Source organism: Urocitellus parryii, chromosome 11 (assembly GCF_045843805.1).
Source record: "Urocitellus parryii isolate mUroPar1 chromosome 11, mUroPar1.hap1, whole genome shotgun sequence".
Classification (NCBI taxonomy): domain Eukaryota; kingdom Metazoa; phylum Chordata; class Mammalia; order Rodentia; family Sciuridae; genus Urocitellus; species Urocitellus parryii.
In genome coordinates, this window is record NC_135541.1 from 20,157,359 (window position 1) to 20,182,573 (window position 25,215).

The 25,215-nt window shown below is 37.8% G+C and overlaps 2 protein-coding genes across 5 annotated transcripts in view; one reads left to right on the plus strand and one right to left on the minus strand.

Annotated features, from left to right (window-relative positions):
* Yars1 (tyrosyl-tRNA synthetase 1) overlaps positions 1-1,455 on the minus strand; it is a 30,633-nt gene extending 29,178 nt beyond the window's left edge. The window contains exon 1 of the mRNA XM_026406801.2: positions 1,229-1,455. Coding sequence (XP_026262586.2) covers positions 1,229-1,393 — 165 coding nt within the window. The 5' untranslated portion in view covers positions 1,394-1,455. The remainder of the gene's footprint in view (positions 1-1,228) is intronic.
* Positions 1,456-1,668: 213 nt separating this feature from the next.
* S100pbp (S100P binding protein) overlaps positions 1,669-25,215 on the plus strand; it is a 41,627-nt gene continuing 18,080 nt past the window's right edge. Inside the window, exons 1-5 of one of the 4 annotated variants that reach the window (XM_026406802.2) lie at positions 1,669-1,734; positions 9,225-9,341; positions 10,069-10,922; positions 12,006-12,091; positions 13,333-13,436. In XM_026406802.2, the coding sequence (XP_026262587.1) occupies positions 10,071-10,922; positions 12,006-12,091; positions 13,333-13,436 (1,042 nt within the window). In that variant the 5' untranslated portion in view covers positions 1,669-1,734; positions 9,225-9,341; positions 10,069-10,070. Of the gene's footprint in view, positions 1,735-3,947; positions 4,027-9,224; positions 9,342-10,068; positions 10,923-12,005; positions 12,092-13,332; positions 13,437-25,215 lie in introns of those variants that run through there. The other 3 variants (XM_026406803.2, XM_026406805.1, XM_026406804.2) reach the window with 3 other exon arrangements.

Below are 25,215 nucleotides of genomic sequence, written 5' to 3' on the forward strand. Positions count from 1 at the left end.
TCTCCTAAATAAATAAACATAAAATGTATATCAGATGGTGATAAGTGCTATCTAGGAATAATAATTGAAAATCTGCAGATAGGGGAGACAGTTCTGGTGGCAAGGAAATTATTATTTCAATTAAGTGCTCAAAAAAGGCCTTCCTAGCTGGGGCAGGTGGCCCAGACACTCCAGATGCTGAGGCAGGATGATCACAAGTTCAAGACCAGCCTGAGCAATTTAGCAAGACCCTGTCTCAAAGTAAAATTTAAAAAGGGTTAGGGGTGTAACTCAGTGGTAATTCACTTGCCTGGCAAGCCCAAGGCCTTGGGTTCAATTCCAAATACCCTGCCCCGCAAAGAAAGGCTTTTCTAATAAGGTGACAACAGTCAGAGGCCTGAAGGAAGGCAAGAAAATGAATGCCATAAATATTAAGTGTTCTGAGCAGCACTTTGTTCACTTCAGCCAAATTAGTTTTCTCTCTGAACCACAAGGTTCTTTCTCTCCTCTGGATCTTTTTTTTTTTTTTAAACATTTTTTAATATTTATTTTTTAGTTGCAGTTGGACACAATACCTTTATTTTATTTACTTATTTTTATGTGGTGCTGAGGATTGAACCCTGGACCTCACATGTGCTAGGAGAGCGCACTACTGCTGAGCCACAACCCGGCCCCTCTTCCGGATCTTGACAATACTCTTCCATCTGAAATGCTTTTCTCCCCATTTTTCCATTCTTCTGTTTAAGTCCTATCCCTAGAGTTCCTGGTGAAAGTAGGAACATTTGTGGAATTAAGGAGTGACCCACTCCTTCAGGGGGAGTTTAAAGATCACTTTCTCGTGGAAGCCTTCCCTTTTCTTAGTGTAATAACCCAGTGCTTTCAGTACTCCAAACTGTAATGGTTTAGGTTATGGGTCATTAAGGTCCGATCTCTCCAGGCCAGCTCTGGAGGGCAGTGCCCTAACATATTCCTGGCTCGTAGCACCACGCCTGGCACATAATAGCGTGGGTGCGATGGGAATCTAGGATTCAAAGCCCAGCTCCAACACCCAAGAGATGAATCCACGGCGATTTCAGTGGCATCCAGAGAATGGCTGCTTGACTGCCGGACCGATCATTAGCGAGGGCTGTAGCTACTCAGGGTTGCAGCGGTGCGGAGATTCCCTGCCCCACACAGTTACTAGCCTACCCTACAGTGGGGCTCAGGATAACTGGACCCAGGACTGCGCATTCCAACCCCGAGGCCTGACCTGCAGGTTCCGGGTGATCAGATGCAGCTTTTCTTCAGGACTTGGAGCGTCCCCCATGGCTCCGTCACCCCTGCTTCCCGCGCTCGGCAGGCACCCGCGTCTTTTCCTTCGTCGCTTCCGCGGCCGCGTGCCGGGAACTGTCACGAGAGTCCCGCCAGGTTGCATCAGCTGAGCTCGTCGCTCGGCTTTCTCTGCCTGGCCCCTTCTCCGCCTAGCCTTATCCGGGAGAGTCTGGAGCAAAGGAGAGTCGAGTGAGTCGATGAAACGGGAAGGGGCGGAGCCAGCAGGGAGGGTAGGAGGTACGGAGGGCGGGATTGCGGCGTTTGCGCGGGGTGCAACCCTCTCAGAGGCGGGGCGGTTTCTTGCCAATCACTGCTTATTTGCCCTCCCCCTGGCGTTGGCCAGGCAGCCTCGGGGTGGGGGAGGTCGGGGAGGGGGCGATAAAATGGCGCAGGGGGCGGAGTGAGGCGCAGTCGTTCGCCCAGGCTTTGGCCCGGCTTCCGGAGGTGAAGAGCGGGAGGGACGAAGGGTCGGCCGTTCGTCGGCTGGGCGGGGGTTGGGGGCGCCTGTTGCTTCTCCAGGGGTCGCGCACACTGCCCGCCCCCTTGAAGGACAGGGAGGCCCTCGCTCTGCTGGGAGAAGGGCTAGTTCTCGCTCCTGAGGTGGTGGCGGGAGAATATCCCTGCCCCCCACCTCCACGTTGGTGGGCGAGCGACGCCCCTCACCCTGCTGAGGAAAAGGGAGGCTTTCTGGTCAGCTGAGAGGCATGAGCGATGGCCGCTGTCCCTGCCCGGTGGGGGAGGGGGCAGTGGCGTGGAGGTGGGTGGGGGATGCCTCTGCCCCTTGCCCGCCCGGCGGGAGGGTGTTACTCGGGAGATAGAGGATCGCGGACTTTCGGAGGCGCGGGGCGGGTGCGGGAGGAAGAGGATTGCCCACCCCTCCGGGAGAGGGAACTGAGGTCAGCCGAGGTGTGGCTATGGGCGGTGGTCCCTAGGGAGTGAGGGTGCACCGCCCCGGCCTGCGGAGGGGCTGATTTTGCCCCTGCTGGGGGAAGGGCGGGGAGAAAGCCCGCGTTTCTCCCTCCTTCCACGGGGAGGCGGGAATTCTTCGACTCCTCTGGGGAGGGGAGAGGGGAGAGGGAAGCGTAAAAGACCAACCGGTAGCGCGGCGCCGCCTCGCGGCCGATGAGATTTCTGGAGAGCCGGGGGCGGCGGGGGGAGGCCAGGCTGTATCCTCGGAAAGGTAGACTTGTGCCATTCTTCCTCCTGGTCTTCAATGAATAGGTAGAGGGAAAGCAGTTGGCATTGCAGAGTGAGCTCTGGAGAGGACCAAGAAATCACTGAGTTGCCTGCTAGCTTCCCTAAACTGATCTGCATTGTTTTTGTGTATTTAGCACACCTGTTTAAAAATTGTTTTAAAAAACATTTTTCTTCTTAAATAGAAACCCGTTGCTACAGTTAGTAGTCCCTGCTTTCTATGCCCATTTTGGAGGAGAGTCTTGGCATCCTGATGTAGTGAAATGTTACCTGAAGCAGAAGTTTCCAGCCCTGGGTGGTTTGTCCATTCTACAGTGTTTCTAGTTATCTCAAAGAGAATTGCAGAATTCTTACAGATAATTTCAGTTCTCTTTGATTTTTAAAAAAATATTGGGCCCGTTTTATGAGTGATAAAAAAGCCTTTTGTGCTTTGTGTTTCACGTGTATTGCATTTAGTACAGGTTGCAAATCAAAGGCTAAATAATGGGAAGTCCTCTTCTTTGGAAATAATTCTTGGTTTTGGCCCTGCCTGTCAGACACAGTTTGGTAATGGTTTTGGTTTTAGAGCCTTGAAAGAGGATGTGGGGTTGCATCTGGTTGCAGTTTTAGTGGCCTGAAGAAGGCTTTGTGCTCCAAGGCAATAGGTTTTCTGAGGTAAGGTAAAAATAGATAGGGAACCAGTTTCTGAGGTTGCTACCAGGAGGTTACAGAACAGAGAGAGGGGGTGGTACACTGAAGTGTGAAGAAGGGGGTGGACAGGTGAGAGAGATGTGGAAGGACAGAATAGGGTCACACAGGGATGGGGAGCAGAATTAAAAGATAGATTTGGGAAATGGGAAAAATATTCTTTACTTTAAAAAATAAAGGAGCCCCTATATTTTAAGTGGAGGTTACCAGGAAGATAGTAAGAAAGGTGGTAGAATGGCAGGCAGAAGTATAAAGCTGTCTTGTGGAACTTCACCTTAAGAGCTCCAGTTTTATCTGAAGGTTTCCTCCCTTGCAGATTCATTGAAGTCAACTTTCATTGGCATGAGGTTTTTAGATTTTAAAGTGCTTTTGTAAACATCCCTTCAGTTGATCTTCAAGGATGAAGTTGATCCTTGTTAACAGTGAATATCCCTTTTTTTCAAGTGTTCCTCTATATTTAGGTTCAGAGATATTGAGAGTTGCTGAAGTCTCTGAATATTTAGTCCATACCCCTATATGATGTATTTCAGTGACCATTAATTCGCAGAACTTGCCTTATATTTCAGATCTCCATTCTGTCTGGTTTTTAGTGGTAATATGGTTTGAATGCTGGGTTAATAGATAATACTGATAATTTCTAAATCAGCAGGGTCTAGGGGACTTATCCCCAGGCCCTTTCACTATCAATGTAGTACTCTTTTTCTTACCATTCCTATGCTTTTCTTTAATCTTTTCAAGGGAGATGGTGGTGGGATGAAATGATAACCACCATTTATTTATCTCTTAGATTGTGCCTGTAGTGTGCTAAGTGCTTTATGTTTGCATCTCATCTAATCCTTGCAATAATCCTTTGAGGTAGGTTTTATACTGTGAAATATTTGTTTATTTTTGTGGTAATGGGGATCAAATCTAGGACCTCTTTTACTAAGCAAATGCTCTATCACTGAGCTATATCCCCAGCCCTTTTTAAAATTTTATTTGTCTGAGACAGGGTTTTGCAAAGTTACCTAGGTTTCCCTTGGATTTGTGATGCTCCTGGATAGCTGGGATTACAGGCTTGCCCCATCATGCCCAGCCACTGAGCCCTATCCCCAGCCCTTTTTTATATTTTTTAAAAAGCTTTTAATTAAATACTTTTTTTAAATTGTTTTTATAGTTGTAGATGGACACAATACCTTTATTTTATTTATTTATCTTTATGTGGTACTGAGGATTGAACCCAGGGCCTCACCTGTGCTAGGCAAGCACTCTACCATTGAGCTACAACCCCAGCCCAATTAAATACTTTAAGCATATAAAAACAGGAAGTAACATAATAATGAATACCATTATGCTCACCATCCAGCTATATCTTATATTGCTATATTTGTTTCAGGTCTTTCTGTTTGGGGGAAGGAGGTACCATGGACTTAACTCGGGGCATTTGACCACTATGTCACATGTACAGACCTTTTTTGGAGACAGGATCTCATTGAGTTGCTTAGCACCTCACTTTTGCTGAGGCTGGCGTTGAACTTAAAATCCTCCTGCCTCAGTCTTCTTAGCCACTGGGATTACAGGTGTGTGTGGGCCAGGCTCTTGTTATTGTTTTTTGATGCTAGGGATCAAGCCTAGGCCTGTCTGTTAAGCAAGCACTTTACCACTGAGCCACATCCTCAGCCCTTGTTACTGGGTTTTTGGTTTTTTTTCCCCCTTTGTTGTACTGGAGATTGAACCCATAGAAACTCTACCACCAAACTACATCTCCAGCCCTTTTTAATTTTTAATTTGAGACAGGGTCTTGCCAGGTTGCCCAAGTTGGCTTTGAACTTGCAATCCTCCTGCCTTATCCTCGCTAGTAGTTGGGACTATAGGTATATATCACTGTGCCTGGCTTTTTAATTCTCTTTTTAAAAGCGAAGCATTAGTGATAAAACTGAAGCTGCTCATCTCACCTTGCCTTTCCTCCTCCTTCCCCACCACCAGAGATAAACACTATGCTGAATTTGGTGTTTCTTATTCCCATCCATATTTTTATAATTTTTTGATACGTGTATGCATTCATGCACATGTAGTATTTCTTTAGCAAATAAATTGAAGGGAGAAAAAGAAGGGGAATCTATAAATTAAAATACTCGGTCAGTTGCATTGTGTAGACCTTATTTGGATGCTGATGTTTGTTTTGTATCAGAGATTGAACTCAGAGGTGCTTAGCCACTGAACCCTATCCCCAGCCCTTTTTTATGTTTTAGAGATAGGGCCTCACTAAGTTGCTGAGGCTGGCTTTGAACTTGAGATCCTCCTACCTCCAGAGCTGCTTGGATTATTTGGCATGTGCTACCGTGCCCAGCTTCCTCCCACCCCCCCCCACCAATTTTAGAAAAATATGACGAGGATAATTGGAAATTTGAACCAGATATTTTATAAGGACTTCTTGTTTATAGATGGAATGATGTGATGCCTGGGATTTAATTCAGTAATCTGGTAAAGGGGGAAGTAGATAGGACATGATTACCTTTGGTTAATAACTACTGGGACCGTGATGGATATGTGGGAGTTCATTATGTTACTTGTATATATGTTTTAAATTTTCAGTAATAATAATAATTTTGGTAAATGAACAAATAAAATTTTGAAGAGAATGATTTGTGCAAGTTAAAAATTATCTCTCATGTTGGTGCACACCTATAATCCCAGCTGCTCTGGAGGCTGAGGCAGGAGGATTGCAACTTTGAGGCCAGACTCAAAACTTAGAGACCCTGTCTCAAAAACAAAAAGGGATGGGTACTACTATGGAAGTAACTACTAAAAACTTAAAACATTTTTTAAAAAGGTGAGGTGAGGATAAGGATGTAGCTCAGTGGCAGAGCACCCCAGTGTTCAATCCTTAGTACCACAAAGAAGAAAAAAAAAATCTCTTCATGTGTATATATGGCATTGTTTTGCATTGTTTTGCTGTTTGTAACATTCTGTGAAAAGTTCTGAAGAGCCAGCTCTGTGCCTTTGGATGTTGTGTGACATAGGAACTGATAATTACAGTACTTGGCAGTGATGTTTGGCAGTGTCTTGTTTTTCCATTTCATCTGATAAGGCATCTTATTTTTTTTTAGAAAGCCAAAAGCCCTCTTCAGTTTTCACATATTCCATAGTTTTATTAGAGAGTTTACTGAATTTAGCTATGCGTGGTGGCGTATACCTGTAATCTCAATGGCTCAGGAGACTAAGGCAGGAGGATAAAAAGTCTATTGAATTTAGAAGATCTGAGTTTGGATTCTAGCTCTGCTATTTGCTGATAGATCCTTGGCAAGTCTTATCACGAAGTGGTAGAAAAAAACATTGCCTGTGGAATTAGACCTTAGTTAGATCCATGTTCTAGCTTTATTGACAATGCATAGTTGGTTAAATTACTTAATGCCTCTGAACTTTCATTTCCAAGAGTGAAAATCTATGGAACACTCCACTTTGCCAAGCAAGCACTTGGAGTAGACTTTTTGGGGGGGTTGAGATGAGTGACTCAGAAAGGGCTTCTAAGAAATGTAGCTACTTAATCCCAGTAATATTTGTGCTTGACAATCACAAAGTTGTTTTTTTGTTGTTGTTGTTATATTACTTAAGAGTTGTTTATTAAAACTTGTTCCTTTACTCCCCCATACATTCAGGAAACTTGTTTTTAAATTACTTAATAGCTGGGTGCAGTGGCACGTGCCTATAATCCCAGCAGTTGGGAGGCTGAAGCTGGAGGATGGCAAGTTGGGCTAGCCTCAGCAATTTGGTGAGAACCTCAGCAATTTAGACCATACCTCAAAAAATAAAAATAAATAAATAAAATGAAAAGGTTTCGGGATGTAGCTCATTGGTAAAGTGCTCCTGAGATCGATCTACAGTGCCAAACAAAACAAAAAAAAACTCTTAATGCAATGCTCTTATGTTCTGATTGTTTCTTTTACAATATGTTTCTTTGTATTGCAGTTAAAAAGTTTATTCAGTTTTTCAATTTAGAAAGTTAATTTTGGGGGCTGGGGCTGAGGCTCAGCAGTAGCGCACTCACCTGGCATGTGTGAGGCACTGGGTTCAATTCTCAGCACCACATATAAATAAATAAATAGAATAAAGATCTATCAACAATTTAAAATTTAAAAAAAAAAGAAAGTTAATTTTCAACAAAATTTAACACTGAACAAGGACAAATAAATTATAGTTCCCTTGGTTATTCTAGTGTGTATTATGCTTTTTATTGCTAATCATGAAGTTTCTTTAAAATTTTTCTAAAAATAAACTTTTCATAGTGCTGCCAAAATAAATTACTTTATAAAATAAGTTACTAGGTCAAGAAATTAACTTTTTTCTTCATAGAGGTACCTGTTTTAAATGCCTGGAACTCTTATTTTTTCTTTTTAGTTATACATGACAGTAGAAGGTATTTTGACATAGGTACATGAAATATAACTTCCCATTCTTGTGGTTGTACATAATGTGGAGTTACACTGGTAATGTATTCATATATGAACCTAGAAAAAGTATGTCCAACTCATTCTGTCTTCCCTATTCCCATACCCCCCCCCCTTTTGTCTAATCCAGGGAACTTCTATTCCCCCTTCCTTATTGTGTGTTAGCATCTGCGTATCAGAGAGAATATTTGGCCTTTGGTTTTGGGGGGATTAGTGCCTGGAACTCTTGTCACAATAATTGTTGGGTTTTGTTTTTGCTTTTGTTTTGTTTGGTGCTAGGGATTGAACCCAGGGCCTAGTAACTGTGAGCTCTACCATTGAGCTACTCCCCACCTATCCACAAATGCTGCGATATTGGTAAAATAAAAAGTATAAGTGGCTCTAAGTTTAAATACTACCTCTTTCTAGTACTTTATTGTTCATACCATTTTGTAGTCTCATAATGGTACTTAATTTTTAGTGCTGTCTCTGTAGCATAGATTATATAAATTCCTGGAGGGTGGGAACCATAATTTATTTCTTGGAAATCACATAAAGATATACCATGTAACTCAGTGCTATGTGATGACTGAAGCTCAGACAATGTTTTCTGAAACAATGTATGAACTGAAGCTAAAACTCAAGGTGTGGTTAGGGAGGGTAGTGGAATAGAGGAAACTTTATAGTTAAAAAGCTGTAAGGGCCTGCCTGGTGGTGCACACCTGTAATCCCAGTGGCTCGAGAGGCTGAGGCAGGAGGATCATGATTTCAAAGCCAGTCTTAGCAAAAGCAAGGCGCTAAGCAACTAAATGAGACCCTGTCTCTAAATAAACTACAAAATAGGGCTGGGGATATGGCTCAGTGGTTGAGTGCCCTGAGTGCAATCCCCAGTACTGCCCCCCACCCCCCAAAAAAAAGCTACAAGGAATTTCTAATTATTGAGTTCAGTGTTGAGCATTTCTTCTTAAAATACCAGCGTTTTAGTCACCTTTCCAACCTGGACAATTACAGATTAAGTCTATCGTGAGCTGTTTGTAAACTAGGTTTTAATTATACAAATAAATATTCAAGTAGAATTGTAAAAATGATACAGACAGAAGACTTCACTTAACTTACCTCTGTCTCTCTGCAGGTTATAATAGTCATTGATTTTGTGTTTGCAGATCTTTTCTTTGTATTTTATATATAATGAAAATTAGTTTATTAGTTTTTTGGGGGTTGTGATTAATATATTAGAGTTTGGTGGACTCTTAGACATTGCCCCATACCCCTTTCTCCATCCCTTCCCATTTTATAATCAAAATGGTAAAATGGCTAATTGGTTGGATCTGGTTAATGACAGGACCAGTACTATAATCCAGGTCTTTGGATTCCCAAGCCAGTATTCATCCTACTAAAGCAAATCATAGTCTTAAGAAAGTGCAAATTGTTGGGAGGAACAAAACTAGTTCTTAGTTGCATAATTTTTTTCTCTAAAGGTTTTTCTTTGATGTTCTTGACTCAAAAAAAAAATTCAACTTTGTGGTATTTAAAAAAATCAAGATCAAAATTAATAGATGGAACACCTTGAAGCATAATACAGTTGACTTCGTAATTAGCAGAGTTGAAAGTGATGAGAAGATCCTTTAATTTTCTTTGTGCCTGCAGGAAGGTGGGAGTCAATCATTTTGACAAGTCTCCTGAAAGGAACAGCTAGCAGGAGCTGAAACCTTTTTCCATTTGGTCTCGTGGCAGAGGCAGAGATTGCTCCAGCAGCTCCACACAGTATGGAAGACAGTTATTTATCTAATTATGTCCCCTCTCCCTTTTTTTAAATTTTAAGAGTAATACTTTTTTTAAAAGTATAAATTGAATGTTCAAACATCTTATATGTATGTGTGTGTGTGTGTGTGTGTGTGTGTGTGTATATATATATATGTATTGTTTGTATTTTATAGATATCTTTCCATGATAATACATAATGGTTTACTTCATGTGTCTTTAAATAGTTGAAAAATATTCTAGTGTGAATGCCCATGGTTTTACTGAATGTTTCTGTTGATGGACATTAAAGTTACCTCCAAACTTGGCTACTTTGAAAAACACTACTTTGAATAGCCTTGTATATGTTTTCATGTGCATTTGTAATAGGTGCTTCTGTAAAATAAATGTCCAGAAGTGAAATTGCTCGGTCAAATGGTATTACCAAATTACTCTTCACAAATTATTGTGCTAATTTATACCCTTGGTGATAGTGTGTGAGTGCTTGTTTCTTCACATCTTCATCAATCCAGAGTATCCTGTTCTTTATTTTTACCATTTGATAAGAAAAATTATTCTAATATGTATTTCCACAATTCTGGTAAGGTTAAATATCTTAAAATTAGTTATCTTGTTATAAGTCTCAGGGCAAAGAAATTGAAATATTAGGATGCCACTCTGATGTATAGTGGGTTAAAGTTGGCTTGAAGAATTTCCTATTCCTTAGTGAGACTTACTTTTATTTTTCCAGATATGACGTGCTCACTAGTACCTTCAGAACAGTCTTCTGGCACCTCTTTCTTGCCTAAAGACACTGCCCCATTTTCTTGGGGTTCCTTGGATGAGGATGAATTGGATGATTCCTTGCTGGAGCTGTCTGATGGAGAAGAAGATGATGACAATTTCAATTACACTGAGGAAGAGATTGATGAGCTTTTGAAGGATGATGACCCATCAGATGAGCACTTTTCTTTGGAAGAAAGATTGTGTAAAGATGATGGCAGGCATGTTGAAAATGGAGGGAAAGGGAGTCAAGTTCTACTTGAAACTCCCCAAGAAAAAAATTCATTGTACAACTTGAGACCAGTAGCTGAGACTCCTGGCCTCTTCAAACTACCTCAGCTAAGTACATCAGTTGGTCATGGACCAATTCCTACTAAACCGTTAAACAGACGATTTGTACTAGAAAAGAATCTTATAAAAGTAACTGTTGTTGCACCATTTAATCCATCAGTTTGTGATCCTGTGCTTGATAAGGACAAGATTGATTCATCCAAAGATACTGAAAAACCCTCTTCCCTTGAGGAAGGGATGAGAGAAGATGGTCTTAACCCTAATGAGAGTGAACTTTGCACTGAATCTGAAGAGATCAGCCCCAATAATTCTGCTTGGGATGGGTCCCTGTTCTCTTCTCCTTTGAACAATAACTTTCAACAAACTGTCTCTGATAAAAATACACCTGACAGTAAGAAATCTACACCTGTGTTCTCTCAGATCTCAGAGCATTCAGAGACTCCAAATACGGGGTCGTCCTGGAAAAATGGTGGCTCACATAAATCAAGTTGTGAAATGAGGTTTCCTGTTGTTTCCAGTTCATCAAACAGAGTAAGTACATTTTTTCAAGGTAAAAAAAAAAATTATTTTCATTTAGGAGCTATACAGAAGAGCTCCCTTATATCCCTGTCCACATACATGTACAGCCTCCCCTATAATGGTCATTATATACCACAGTGGTGCATTTGTTATAGTCTAGCCCAGCTTTGTGTTTAGACAAATGGGGATTTAAATCCTGACTAGCCCTGTGACTCTAGGCTAGTTTCCCTATTTTTTTTTCTTTCTTTTTTTTCCTTTTGTTTTATTTATTTTTTGGTGCTGGAGTGAAATCCAGGGCCTTGTGCTTATGCTGTACCACTAACCCCTCCCCCACCTTTATCTGTAAATTTGAGTAAATAATATTTATTTTTCTGGTACCAGGGATTGAACTCAGGAACGCTTAACCACTGAGCCACATCCCTAGCCTTTTAATTTTTTTTTTTTTTTTTTGAGATGGGGTCTTCCTAAGTTGCTTAGGACCTTGCTAAACTGCTGAGACTGTCTTTGAATTTGCAATCCTCCTGCCTCAGCCTCTGGAGCCACTAGAATTACAGGAGTACACCACCATGCTTGCACAAATAATATTTTTTAGGTAGAGAGAGGATTAGTGAAATGATGTATTTATAGTACCTAGCACATCATTTCAAATTACTAATTATTATTGCTAAGATGATGATTATTTTATAAGTCTCAATCTTTGGTTGCTATCCTTATTCAGTATAAGGATACTGAATAAGTGCTGAGTCAGCCACTGAAGAACTGAAAAAAAAAAAAAAAAGGTTTTGGACAATTTTCCTAACTGATTTTCTTTCTGCCAAATGGATAATATATAATAATTCCTACCTCATATGATTTGTTTATTTATTTTTAAGATTATAGTTGCTGTTTCATTTAAAGCGCTACTATAGTGTGTGTTATACAGTAGTGTTCAAGGCTATTCAGTTCTAACCTTTAATTAAAAAATATTTCCATAAAGTGTTATTTTCAGTTATATGTTATAGCTGAAACTTAAATGAAGAAAAAGAACTTATAACTGAAAACTGTCTTCCTTTTGCATTCCTTCTGCTCTGAAAAAAACAAACAAAAAAAAACCAGGATATTCTTGACAAGGATTCTGGGGAAATGAAAGTCCGTGAAAGAAGACTGGGCAAAGTCATTCCTGTTCTACAAACCAAAACCAGGTAATGTAACAGTGTAAATATTCTGGTTTCTGTTGGTTCTTTTTTATTTTTTTTCCCCTTCCCAATATCCTTATTATGGGAGAAGACCTTACATGGGAGTAAGCAAACTGGAAGTTCTGGTACTGTCGATTGTGTGATCCTGAGCAAGTCAAATAATCTCTCATCTTGGTTTTTTTATGTCAGTTAAAATAAAACATGATACCTTCTCTGCTACCTCATAGGGTTATTTTTAAGGTTAAAAAACAGAAGTAAATGTAAATGCAAGATCTCTTGTGTAGAAGCCTGGTAACATGTATGATAGGAGCATAGAGAGTAACAAAAATGTTAACATGTAAATATGTAGAAAATTCCTCAGTCAGCTCTGCCAACTTGTACATAGGTCCTTGGAGAAAAATTCTAGTCAGGGGTTGCAGATATTTGGGTCGCCTTTTCAGTTGATTTTCTTATTGCCAGGAGATGGCAGTGTCTGTACATGGGCCTTTTCATTAAATGTACTAGAAAATTTTTTTTTTTTTGGTTGAAATCAGGTTGACTTTTCTTATGGTGAAAATTAAAAAAAAATTTTTTTCACACATTGATTATATATTATATTTATTCTGCATTAAAATTTTTAAATATTACAAATATAGTCCCCTTTGACTGCCTCCCCAATCCTAGTTTTCTGTTTTGTTTGCATAATTGAGGGAAATCTTATGATTTGCTTACAATGGAAATTATACCAAAGGAACACAAATCACATTACTTGGAACAGTAATAAATTTATAATCTTATCTACTGACTTTTTTATCCACTGGCTTTAATACAGTGCAATCAGTATGAGCAAGGGCCAGAAATTGCTCTTGCTGTGGTCACCATTGCCCTACTTGCCAGATTTAGCTTGTTCTGTTCAGTCTTTATCTCATTCAACTTTTCTGTGGTTCTATGAAGTTAGCTATTTCCTGACTAACCTTGAATTATTCAACAAAAGCTTTCTTTCTCTAGGGACTAGGTAATCTTTACCTTCCTATCCCTTATTAGGAGGTTGTATCTATTTCTTCTTTTCATTTTACTCTTTGTTTCATACCCGATTTCTGCTTCATATTATATGACTAATGCTGTCTTCTGTCACTAGATCTTAAAAGAGAATTTTGCCTCTGGAAATTTGGTTGTTCTAACAGTTAGCAGTATGTGACTTTTCTTTACAGAGCAGTATATTCATGGTTCTAATGGACTGTTTTTCCTCCTGGTTTGCTTTATTCAAGGACTAATGTTTCGACGTTTTCACAATCAGATCTAGAACAGCAGAAGCAAATTTATCTCAGGAGTGTCTTTGATCATATAGAAGATCCAGGGGACTCTAACCAAGGTAACATGGTAACGAAAGAAAGGCATATAAAACATGCAATGGGACTTTTTCTTTCAAGTGTAATGCATCTTAAATTGGGAGATTGTTTAAACTTTTCTTAAATTGGTGACAAAGATACTTCCTTACCCAAAGATTTTTATTTCAAGGGATTGCCTAGCCAGATAATCACCCAGAGTGCTTTGGCTAATGGTATTAGGGAAAGGTTTAAGCAGACTCATATTACTACCATATATGAAGAGTGCATCCCTCATGGCTGAGGGCTGTAGCTCAGACCTCTACTTTTTTTGCTAGGAATTATTTTTGCCTGAAAAGTAGTAGAATTTGATGACCTTACTAGTTAATTTGAAATTATTTATTTTCCCTGTTGACTTTAGCATTTATATGTAAAAAAAGCAAGCATTTCAAACACCATCCTGTATCCTGGCTTCTGAATGAAAGCTTCTGAAAGGTTTGACTATTTTCAAGATTCTTCAAGCTATTTTTTCTGTATAAAAGATTTGATTATTTTCAAAATTCTTTAAGCTAATTTTTCCGTATTTCATTATAGGCTATTGCAGACCAAAGTGGTTTGAATCTTTCTCCAACTCTCAAGAGTATATTTCATGTTACCATTCAGCTTGAACTTTTGGTTAATGGGGAAATTCCTAAAGGGAAACTTGTGGGCAGAATTGAAGGTACAGAAATTAGGGTGGTTTTACACTGATAAAAAGAACTCTTTTTCCTACAGATCACTCGAAATTCTGCCATCTTTGGCTTCTTTTCCTATTCATTCAGTAAACCCTTCTTGGTTACTTTCAGCGGTGCTAGGTCTGAAGATTATAAATTGGAAATGTAAAGAGAAGTTATAGAGGATCTTGGCCCTCTGGAAATTCATAGTTCAGGGAAGGAAAAAGCACTATTGGTTAGTTCTCCAAAGAGTTGCATTTAAAAAATACAGTAGAAGCTATGAAGGATTCACCTGATTGCATTTGGGAAGAGTGGAAGATGAGGAAGGAGGATATCCTAGGTAAGTTCCAGAGAAAGACATGAGTAATTACTCTTAAGATTATTGTTAGTTGCTAGGGAAGGTTTTAGGGGGATTGTCATTCCTTCAGCAGAAGACACCCCCCTTTCTTTTTAAAAGACTTTGTATTAGTCGTTTGTTTTATAAGCCTGTAGTGAAACTCCCAAATTATCCATCAGAAGACATTTTTATTCCAGGTCCTCGTAGTTTCTACTCACGATTTTGTTAAACAATCATATTACATTCAAATAAAAGTGCAATGGAGAAAGAATTCTGATTTTTCAACCCTCTGCTTGTGAGATTTTTTTTTTTTTTCTTAAACTGTTTTTTTATATCTGGTGGAAGTAAAGACACCTTTCCACCCATATTGTGGGGAGGGACAAATTAGATTTGTTTATATTCAAGTTCTGTGGAAAAGGCCTTATCATTACTTTTCTTTCTGTGAGGTGACTTTCCTCCTCCTCAGGTGGTTGGTACTGATACCTACTTACATTTTGCTTTTCTCATTTGGCCCATTTAAAGAAAATTTCACAGGAAAAGCAAGGAGCAACTGCTCATATTATAGAATATTTTCCATTCCATCCTCTTCCTCATTTACCAGTCCCTCTCCTATACATATGTCCAAGGTGCAGCTAGAATAACTATGTGGAAAGGCAGCAGACCTTAGTGGTTGAAAAAATAAAAATCTAGTCTAGGTTCATATTTTGGCACCACTGCTTATTTTTTCCGAAGTTCTTATGACCCATTATAAACTCAGTTGTCAAATGAGAATAATGAGGCTTAGCTTGTGAGATTATATGTATAAGTGCAAATTTAATTCATAGAATAATTCCTAGTCCTGGTAACCAGCATTTATTGAATACTTATTGTTAACAAGAAAGTTCATCTTTTCATACTGAAGTTTTTATAGGTAAAATAGTGTGATATCTGGTATTGAAATCTCAAAAGAAAATTAAAAAACCCAAACCTGGAAAATTAAATGTTATAGCTTTAACAAAATGTAGCTAGATGAGGCTGAGTGATAGGTGCCTGGGTCTTCATTATACTATACTTTTGTATAGTTAGAACATTTACATATTAAAAGAATATTTTTATTTTTAAAAATTACATCTTTAGCTAGGTGTGGTGGCACACACCTGTAATCCCAGCTACTCTGGAGGCTGAGGCGGGAGGATTAAAATTTCAAGGCTACCTTGGCAACTTAGTAAGAATCTGTCTCAAAAAGAGCTGGGGATGTAGTTCAGTGGTAAGAGCGCCCCTGGATTCAATATCCAGTACCACAAAAATATATAAATTAGTTAATTAATTTTTAAAAATTAAAATTAGATCTTTTAGGGAATTTCTTCTGACGTCTAATGATTTTCAGCATCACAGACATTCTAAAATTTTCATAGGCTTCTAGCATTTCCATCTGTCTTCCAGGAATCCAGGATGATACGTGTGTGTGTGTGTGTGTGTGTGTGTGTGTGTGTGTGTGTGTGTGTTTTGCTGAGGATTGAATCCCAGGCTTCTACCACTGAGTTACCCAATACAAAGGTTATTGGCAAGGCAGTCTATCACTGAGTCTGGCCCCCTTTTTATTTTTTATTTTGAGGGTCTTGTTAAGTTGCCCAGGCTGGCCTTGACTTTGTAATTATCCTTCCTCAGCCTACCATGTAGCTGAGATTACAGGTGTGCACCCCCATGCCCATCAGATACTAAATTTTTGTGTCACTTTCTACTGCCCAGTAGTCATATATCTAAAGTCTTAAAATTTTGTACACATATTAAAAAGGGGGAATGGCTTATTCTTCATCTTTTTTTTTTTTTAAATAAAAAAAAAAAGTAGTACAGTACCTCTTGTGTTTCTTTTGAGATATTTAGAGCTGTTTTGCCTTGGAAAAGTTTAATTCTTCAGATTCTTATTAGACACAGAAAACTAGTAGGGGGCAAATTGAAAGGTAGTTCTTGTTAATTCATTCTGAATTCTTTCCATTGGGTTAGTCATCTTTTACTTTATCAATAATGTGTATATTATTGACACAGAATGTAATAAATCATCATTTAACTCCATTATTCTAATGTAGGCATACTTTCTTTTGTTTAATTTAGCGCCATATGGGGTTTTAATAACCCATCTACAAAATAAAAATATAGGGCTGGGGATGTGGCTCAAGCGGTAGCGCGCTCGCCTGGCATGCGTGCGGCCCGGGTTCGATCCTCAGCACCACATGCAGGCGAAGATGTTGTGTCCGCCGAGAACTAAGAAAAAAATAAATAAATGTTAAAATTCTCTCTCTCTCTCTCTCTCTGTCCCCCCCTCTCTCTCACTCTCTCTTTAAAAAAAAAATATATATATATATATAAATTCCTTCCTAGCATCTCTGCTACTAGTGAAAAACTTTATATGAAATTATTAGTTCTAGTTGGAAGGATCATTAAGATCTTCTCCTTAATCTCCTAACACATAAATCTGTTCTGTATATCTTTGCCAAATGACCATTCAGCCTTTGATCGAAGTTCTTATATACATAACCCATTATCATGAGGTAGGCCATTTATTGCTTTGAAAACTCTTAATTATTGGAAAGATTCCTTATAGTGGATCAGACTTGGCTTCCCTGTAATTTCAGGTGGTAGTTCTTAGTTTGTTGTCTAGGATTATTAAAAAAAAACTTTGCTCTTCCATTTTTTTATTCTTTCAGTTATTAGAAACAGTGATCTCTCTCCTACAAAGAAAAAAATTAAAATCACTTACCAATTCATTCTATAAAGTTAACATTTTGATAATTATGTTTCCTATAAGGTAGAATATATACAGGGAAATTAACTTATTTTGTAATCGCTTTCTTTATACTTAATGCATTTTAAGGACCTTTACACATTGAATATTCCACATTAAGATTTTTAATGATTACAAAGAGTTCTGTTACATAATTTATTCCATCTTGGATAATTAGGTTGTGTCCATTTTCATTAGTACTGCTGTAGTAAATATTCTGGACAATAAATGTTTATGTACAACTCTTATTTCTATAGGATGAATGCCTAGAAGTGGAATTGCTGGGTAAAGTATATAAACATTTTAAAAACTTTTGTTACATGTTACCAGATTGTCCTGCCCCCAAAAAATTGTATTAATTTTTACTGTCACCAGTATTGATAGGCAAATTTTAACATTTTGTTTTAATAATTAGTAAGGTTAAACATTTTTATGTTAATTGACAATTTATTTTTAATCATTATTTCTTAAAATCATCTAATATCTAGTCCATATTCCAGTTTTCACATTTGTCCCAAAATGTCTTTTTGTAACTTTGTTCAAATAGTATCTAATCAAGGTTCCCATGTTTAGTTTTTGTCTGCTTAATTTCTTTTAATTTAGGTCATTTGTTTTGTAGATTGTCCCACATTTTAAATTTTGTCTGATTGTTCCCTTGGTGGTGTTTAATTTGTTCCTCCATTCCCTGTACTTCTGTAAACTAGAAGCTGGGTCTAGTAACAGAATTAGACTCAGATTAAGATGTTGGATTGAAATAGTTCAGAACTGCTGTTAGGTATTCATCTTATATCAAATTAGGAGGCACTAATGACAGGTTGTTCCACTAATATTAATAATAATATTGTTGAGGTCATTAATTGCCATGAAATTCCAATGTAAATTACATTTTTCCTCTTTGTAATTAGTCATTTGTGGGGTGATATTTTGGTACCATATGAATATCCTGTTTCCAGCAAACTATTTACCTAATGATTTGAGCATTCATTGATGATCTTTGCCTGAATGAGCTACTATACTGGGTGTTGCATAGAAAATGCTTATTTTCTAAATATATCATTTCTAGTACAGTTATCAGCTTGCCTGCCTCCATCCTTTTTTCCCTCCCTTCCCTCTTTTTTCTGATATAATAAAGTATTACTATGTTGCCCAGACTGGCCTTAAACTCCTGTGCTTAAGCCATCTTCCTGACTTAGCCTCTCAGGTAGCTGTGCTGTACTATTCCTGGATAAGGATTTTTTTTTTTTTTTTTTTTTTTTTTTTTTTTTTTTTTGGTACTAGGGATTGAATCCAGTAATTCTCAACCACTGAGCCACATCCCTAGCCCTTTTTTAAAATTTTGAGACAAGGTCTCACTAAGTTGCTGGGGCTGGCTTTGAACCCACGATCTTCCTGCTTTAGCCTCCCAAGCCACTGGGATTATAGGTGTGTGCCACCAGGCCTAATTCTACTTTTTTTTTTTTTTAGATATCACTGTGAACTCATGTATTTTTTTTTTTTCTTTTTTAATAACTTACTTGGGTCATGGACTAAACCTAGGGACTTTCACATGCTAAATATGTATTCTAGCTCTGAACTATATCTCCAGTGCTCATGGATTTTTAAAAAATTATTATAATCAATTATAGTTTTTTTTGATATTCATTTTATTTCAAACTGGCTCTGTTCTCATGATGCCGTTGTTTTTTTTAATTGTTAAAAATGATAACATAAAATTTGCCATCTTTTTTTTTTTTTTTTTTTTGGGTACCAGGAATTAAACCCAGGAGCTCTCAACCACTGAGTCACATCCCCAGCCCTTTTTTCTATTTTATTTAAAGACAGGGTCTCACTGAGTTGCTTAGGGCCCCACTAAGTTGCTGAGGCTGGCTTTGAACTCTCAGTCCTCCTGCTTCATCATCCCAAGCTGCTAGAACTATAGGCATGCACTACTACATCTGGCAAAATTTGCCATATTGGGTTTTTATTGCCTTTTTTATGGTTTTGGAGTTTGAACCCAGGCTGTTGTATGTTCTATGTAAGCATTCTGACACAGGTTCTTGCTGAGTTTCCCAGGTTGGCCTCAAACTTCAGATCCTCTTGCCTCAGCCTCCTAAGTAGTTGGGAGTAGACTTAGGCACCACCACACCCTGCTCTTTTTTTTTTTTTTTTTTTGTACTAGGGATTGAACTCGGGGGCCCTCAACCACTGAGCCACATCCCCAGCCCTATTTTGTAGTTTATTTAGAGACAAGGTCTCACTGAGTTGCTTAGAGCCTTGCTTTTGCTGAGTCTGTCTTTGAACTCTCGATCCTCCTGCCTTAAACTCCCGAGCCACTGGGATTACAGGTGTGTGCCACCATGCCCAGTACTCTGCTTCATCTTAACCAGCTTTAAAGGGTTAAATATGTAACACTACAGTTCAGTAGTATTACATATGCGCACATTGTTGTGAAACAGATCTGCAAAACTTTTTCATCTTGCAAATCTGAAATTCCATATCCATTATACAAAAATTACACTCCTCCCTATCCCTAGTGTAAGTGGAATCATACAGTATTTGGATTTCTTATTTATTTATTTATTTGTGTGTGTGTGTACTAGTTTATATCACTTAATGTCTACAAGATTCATTCATATTGTGGCATATACAGGAATTTCTTCTCTTTTAAGGCTATTCCATTTTTATATGTATACCACATCTTGTTTATCCATTGATCTGGAAGTAACATTCATGTTACTTCCACCTCTTGGCTCTTACGAACAGAACTGCTGTGAACATGGGTCTACAGATATCTCTGAGACCTTGCTTTATATTCTTTTTGGATATATATCCAGAAGTGGGATTGCTGGATCATATGTTAGTTTTATGTACGTATGTATTTTTAGTAACCTCCATACTGTGTTTGTAAGGCAGTTGTATCATTTTATAGTCCCAACAGCATTGTACAAGAGTATGTTTCCCCATCTTTGCAACACTTGTTTTTTGTTTTTTTAGTAGCAGTTATCTTAATGGGTGTTAAGGTAGTGTTTATTGTTTGTGTTACAAATAAATAAATATTGTTCATTGCAAAGCCAAGTAGTGTCTTACAGTTCCATTTTCTTAAATCATTCCTTTTTCTGGAGTTGTTAATTGCCTCATTATTTTTATAATAAGAGTATATATGAATATATCCTTATTTTTAAAAAATGAATATGAATTTAATGAACTTATGTTCTAATCAGTGTTACCCTTCTCTCTCCATAAATACTCAAACATACCAGTAATCTATCTACCAACTCCTAATTTTTTTTTTTTTCTGGAGTTCTCCTTCTCAGAATACTCTGTTATTCAAATCTGCATTGTTTGTTTCTTAGCCCTGCTACAGAGCTGTCATCTAGGATTTGCCTTTGCTGCCCTCCTAGATTGAATTATGTTTCCTAGATCCTTTGTTTTTCTCTTTCTTAATCTTTGGTTTTAGTACCAGAGATTTGGAATTAGAATTAGTTTTAGTACCAAAAATTTGGTAAGAATTGATAAGAAGGGAATTTCTAATAAAGGGAGCATAGGAGATTAAAAATTTTTTTTTAGGTCCTTACACATCTAAAAATTATTTTATTCCAATACTTGATTGATAGTTTGGTATAGAACACTATGTTGCAAGTCATTTTTCCTTGGAAATTTAAAGATGTACATGCACGCATTACTGTTTAAAAGTCTGTTGTTAATTATTTCCTTGTATGTGACCTACTACTTTTTTCTCTAGAAGTTCTTAAGATTTTTTTTTTAATATTTTTAATTATAGATGGATACAATACCTTTATTTTGTTTATTTTTTTAATGTGCTGGGGATTGACCCAGTGCCTCACACATGCTAAGTAAGCATTCTAACCACTGAGCCACAACCCCAGCCCCAAGATCTTCTTTTTATCCATTGTATTCTAAAATTTTGTACAGATTATTGAGATATCTTGGTGCTGAGGGGTTTTTTTGTTGTTGTTGTTGTTTTGTTTTTTCTTTCTTTCTTTTTTGGTTCTTGTTTTCCCCTCACATTCCTTATGCTACTTATTGGATCTTTTAATGTGGGATATGTATCCTTCAATTCTGAGGTTTTTTTGTGTGTGTTACTGAGGATAGAACCCAAGGCCTATAATGTAGGAGACAAGTGTTCAACCACTGAGCTACATCCCCCGCCCTTCTTCATTTTATTTTAAAACAGGGTCTCTTGCTAAATTGCTGAAGCTGGCCTTGAACTTGCAACCCTCCTGCCTCAGCCTCTGGAGTAGCTGGGATTACAGGCGTGCACTATCATGCCTGTCTACTTGCATGTTTTGGGTCATTGTTTCCTCTCTATATTATCTGTTCTCTCCTTCTCCTGTTAAATATTGAGACTTCGAGGACTGATCTTCTAAGTTCCTTTTTTTTTTTTTTCTTGTTCTTCCTCTGTCTTTATTAGACTCGATAGACTATTTTCTCAACCTTTTCATCTTGTTCATTTCTACATTTACATTAATGATTTCTTTTTCTTTTTTTTGTGATAGTAGGGATTGAATCTAGGGGCTTCATGCATGCTAGGCAAGTGCTCTAACACTGAGTTACAATTTCATCCCATACTTTACATGCTTTAAGTATATAGTTTTTCAAGTTTTGATGTATACACCCATGAAATTACCATTAAATTTAAGATTCAGACCCCCAAATTCCTTCATGTACCTTTATAATTCTTCCCTTCTACCTTTTTCCCTGCCCCCTCCCAATTCCAGACAACCATTGATCTGCTGTCACCATAAATTATATTTTCTAGAGTTTTGTTAAAGAAAAAAAAATGGAATCATACAATGTGTACCTCTTCTTCTCTGAGCCTGGCTTTCTTCTCATAGCATTTTTTATTTTTTCATTGAGCATGCTTGTCGAGTGCTCTATCACTAAGCTACATTCACAGCCCAGCATAATTATTTTGAAGTTTATACGTACTGAGATTTAAGTTAAAAAAATCAATGGATCATATGGTAAGTGTGTGCTCAGCTTTTTAAGATACTACCAAAATGTTTTCCAGAATGAATGTATCATTTTATATTCCTACCAGCATTGTATGCATTCCAGTTGCTCCCATCCTTAGAAACACTTGAAACAGTATTTTTTTTCCTAATTTTTTTTTTTTGTTGTAGAAAAATAGACACAGCATACATATTGACCTTCATTTTTTACTCCCCTGCCTTTTTTTTTTTTGCCATTGTAAGCTATATCATCCAATGGTATTAAGTATCTTCATATTATTATGCACCTATCATCATATCTCAAGAACTTTTTTGTCTTGCAAATGTTAAGCTCCATCTATATTTATTAAACCATAGGTCTTCATCCCTGCTTCCCCCAGGTTCTTGCAAGCACCCTTTGTCTTTATGAATTTTGACAATTCTAGGAAGACTAATGATACAGTATTTTTCATTTTATGACTGGCTTTCTCTAAGCATAATGACCTCAAGGTTCATCCATGTTGTAGCACATATCAAAATTTTAAGACTGAATAGTATTTCAGGATATGTAATATCACATTTTTAATATCCATTCATCTATCATTTGGACACTTGAGTTGCTTTTAACTTTTAGCTATTATGAACATTGCTGCTACATATCTGGGTCTACAAATATCTCTTTGACACCCTGCTTTCAATTCTTATGTATACAGCTGTATCACATGGTAATTCTATTTTTAATTTGTGTGTGTGTGTATGAGTGGTGTTGGGGATCAAACCGAGAGCCTCTTGCATGCTAGGCAAGTACTCTAAACCTCAGCTATATCCCAGCCCTATTTTTAATTTTTTGAGGAACTGCCAAACTGTTTATCCACAGCAGCTGCACCATTTTATATTTCCGCCAATGCACAAAGGTCCCAATTTTTCCACATCCTTGCCAACATTTGTTACTTTTATTTGGTACTGAGGATTGAACCAAAGAATGCTTTACCAATGAGCTGGATCCTAGCCCTTATATTTTTTTATTTTGAGCCAGAGTCTTGCTAAGTTTTTTATGGCCTCACTAACTTGTGGAGGTTGACCTTGAACTTGGAATCTTCCTCCAGCTTCCCACTGCATTGTGGTTTTAATTAGCATTTCCCTAAGGACTGACAATGTTAGGTACCTGTTCATGTACTTATTTGCCATTTGTGTATCTTCCTTGGTTAGAGATCTTTTGCCCATTTCCTCCCAGTCTGTGGCTTGTCTTTTTTTTTTTTTTTTTTTTTTTTGGTACCAGTATTGAATTCATGGCATTTCACCGCTGAGCCACATCCTCAGCCCTTTTTATTTTGAGACAGTCTCCCTAAATTGCTTAGGCCTCCACTAAGTTATCAAGGCTGTCTTTGAACTTGTGATCCTCTTTCCTCAGCCTCTTGAGCTGCTGGGATTATAGGCATGCACCGCCATGCCCTGCTGGCTTGTCCTTTTTTAAAAAAAATATTTTTAGTTGCAAATTGACACAATATCTTTTCATGTATTTATTTTTATATGATGCTGAGGATCAAACCCAGTGCCTCACACCACTGAGCTACAGTCCCAGCCCCTTCTTTCTTCTCTTTAACAGTGTCTTTTTTTTTTTTTTTTTAATTTAAAATAATTTGTTTTAGTTGTAGTTGGACACAATTACCTTTATTTTATTTTTGTGTGGTACTGAGGATTGAACCCAGGGCCTTGCCCGTGCCAAGCAAGTGCTCTACCGCTGAGCCACAACTACAGCCCCTCTTAACAGTGTCTTTTAAAGAACAGAAGTTTTAACTGAGCAGTGACACACATCTGTAATGCCAGCAACTCTGAGGCTGAATAAGGAGAATTGCAAGTTTGAGGCCAGCATTAACAACCTAGTGAGACCCTGTCTGAATATTGAAAAATAAAAGGGACTTGGAATGTAGGTAGCTTAGTGATAAAGCACCCCTAGGTTCTATCCCCAAGACCATAGAAATAAGTAAATAAATAAATATGATTTTAGCTGGTGTTGTGCATGCGTTATATTAATGACTTGGGAAGCTGTAGCAAGACGTTCTTAAATTTAAGGCCAGCCTCAGCATTTTAGTTATATCCTGTCTCAAATATTAAAAAGGGCTGGAGATATAGCTCAATGGTAGAGCGCCTCTGGGTGCAGTACCCATTACCAAAAAGAAGAAGAAATTTAATTGAGTTTTGACTATTGATTTTGAATTCTGCAATCTTACCTAAATTCACCCATTAGTTTTACTAATCTTTTATAGATTCCGTCAGATTTTCTACATAGATGATTTGTTGTCTGCAAAATAAATACATTTTTACTTGTTTCTATCTAACTTGCATATCATTTGCTTTTCTTGTCTTACTGCACTCCACTACAATGCTGAATACGAGTAAAGAGATTGTTACCTTGTCTTTGAAAAATATTGAGTCTTTCCCCATTAACTCTTGTGGCCTATAGGTTTCTCTTGGATATTTTTTCTTTTTCTTTTCTTTTTTTTTTTTTTTTGTGTGTGTGTGTGTGTGTGCGTGTGTGTGGTACTGGGAGTCCCACCTAGGACCTTGCACTTTTGTGTATATTAGATAAGTGCTCTACCATGCAGCTATGTCTCAAGTATTTAAAAAAGTATATTTTGGCACAGGGTCTTGCTGAGGTACCTAAGCTGCCCTCAAACTTGTGATTCTCATGCTTCAGCTTCTTGAATAGCTGGGATTACAGGTGTGTTACAGTGTTGTGCCAGCTCTATTTCTTTGATTTATATTCTGATTTTTATTTTATTTTTGTTTTTTATTTGTGGTGCTGGGGTTTGAACCCAGGGTCTCATGCATTCAGGGCAAATGCTGCACCCTAGCCCACTATTCTGATGTTTATTATTTCCTTTCTTCTGCTTACTAATTTCTTTAGATGGTTGCTGAGGTTATTGATTTGAGACTTCTGATTTAGTGAGGGATATTAGGAGCAAGAGGAACTAAAATCAAAAAGTCCACCTGCTTTGTGTATCTGAAAGTTTGCCTTGACTTTTTTTTTTTTTTAAAAAAATCAAGTTTATTAAGGTATACTTTACATGAAATAAATGCACC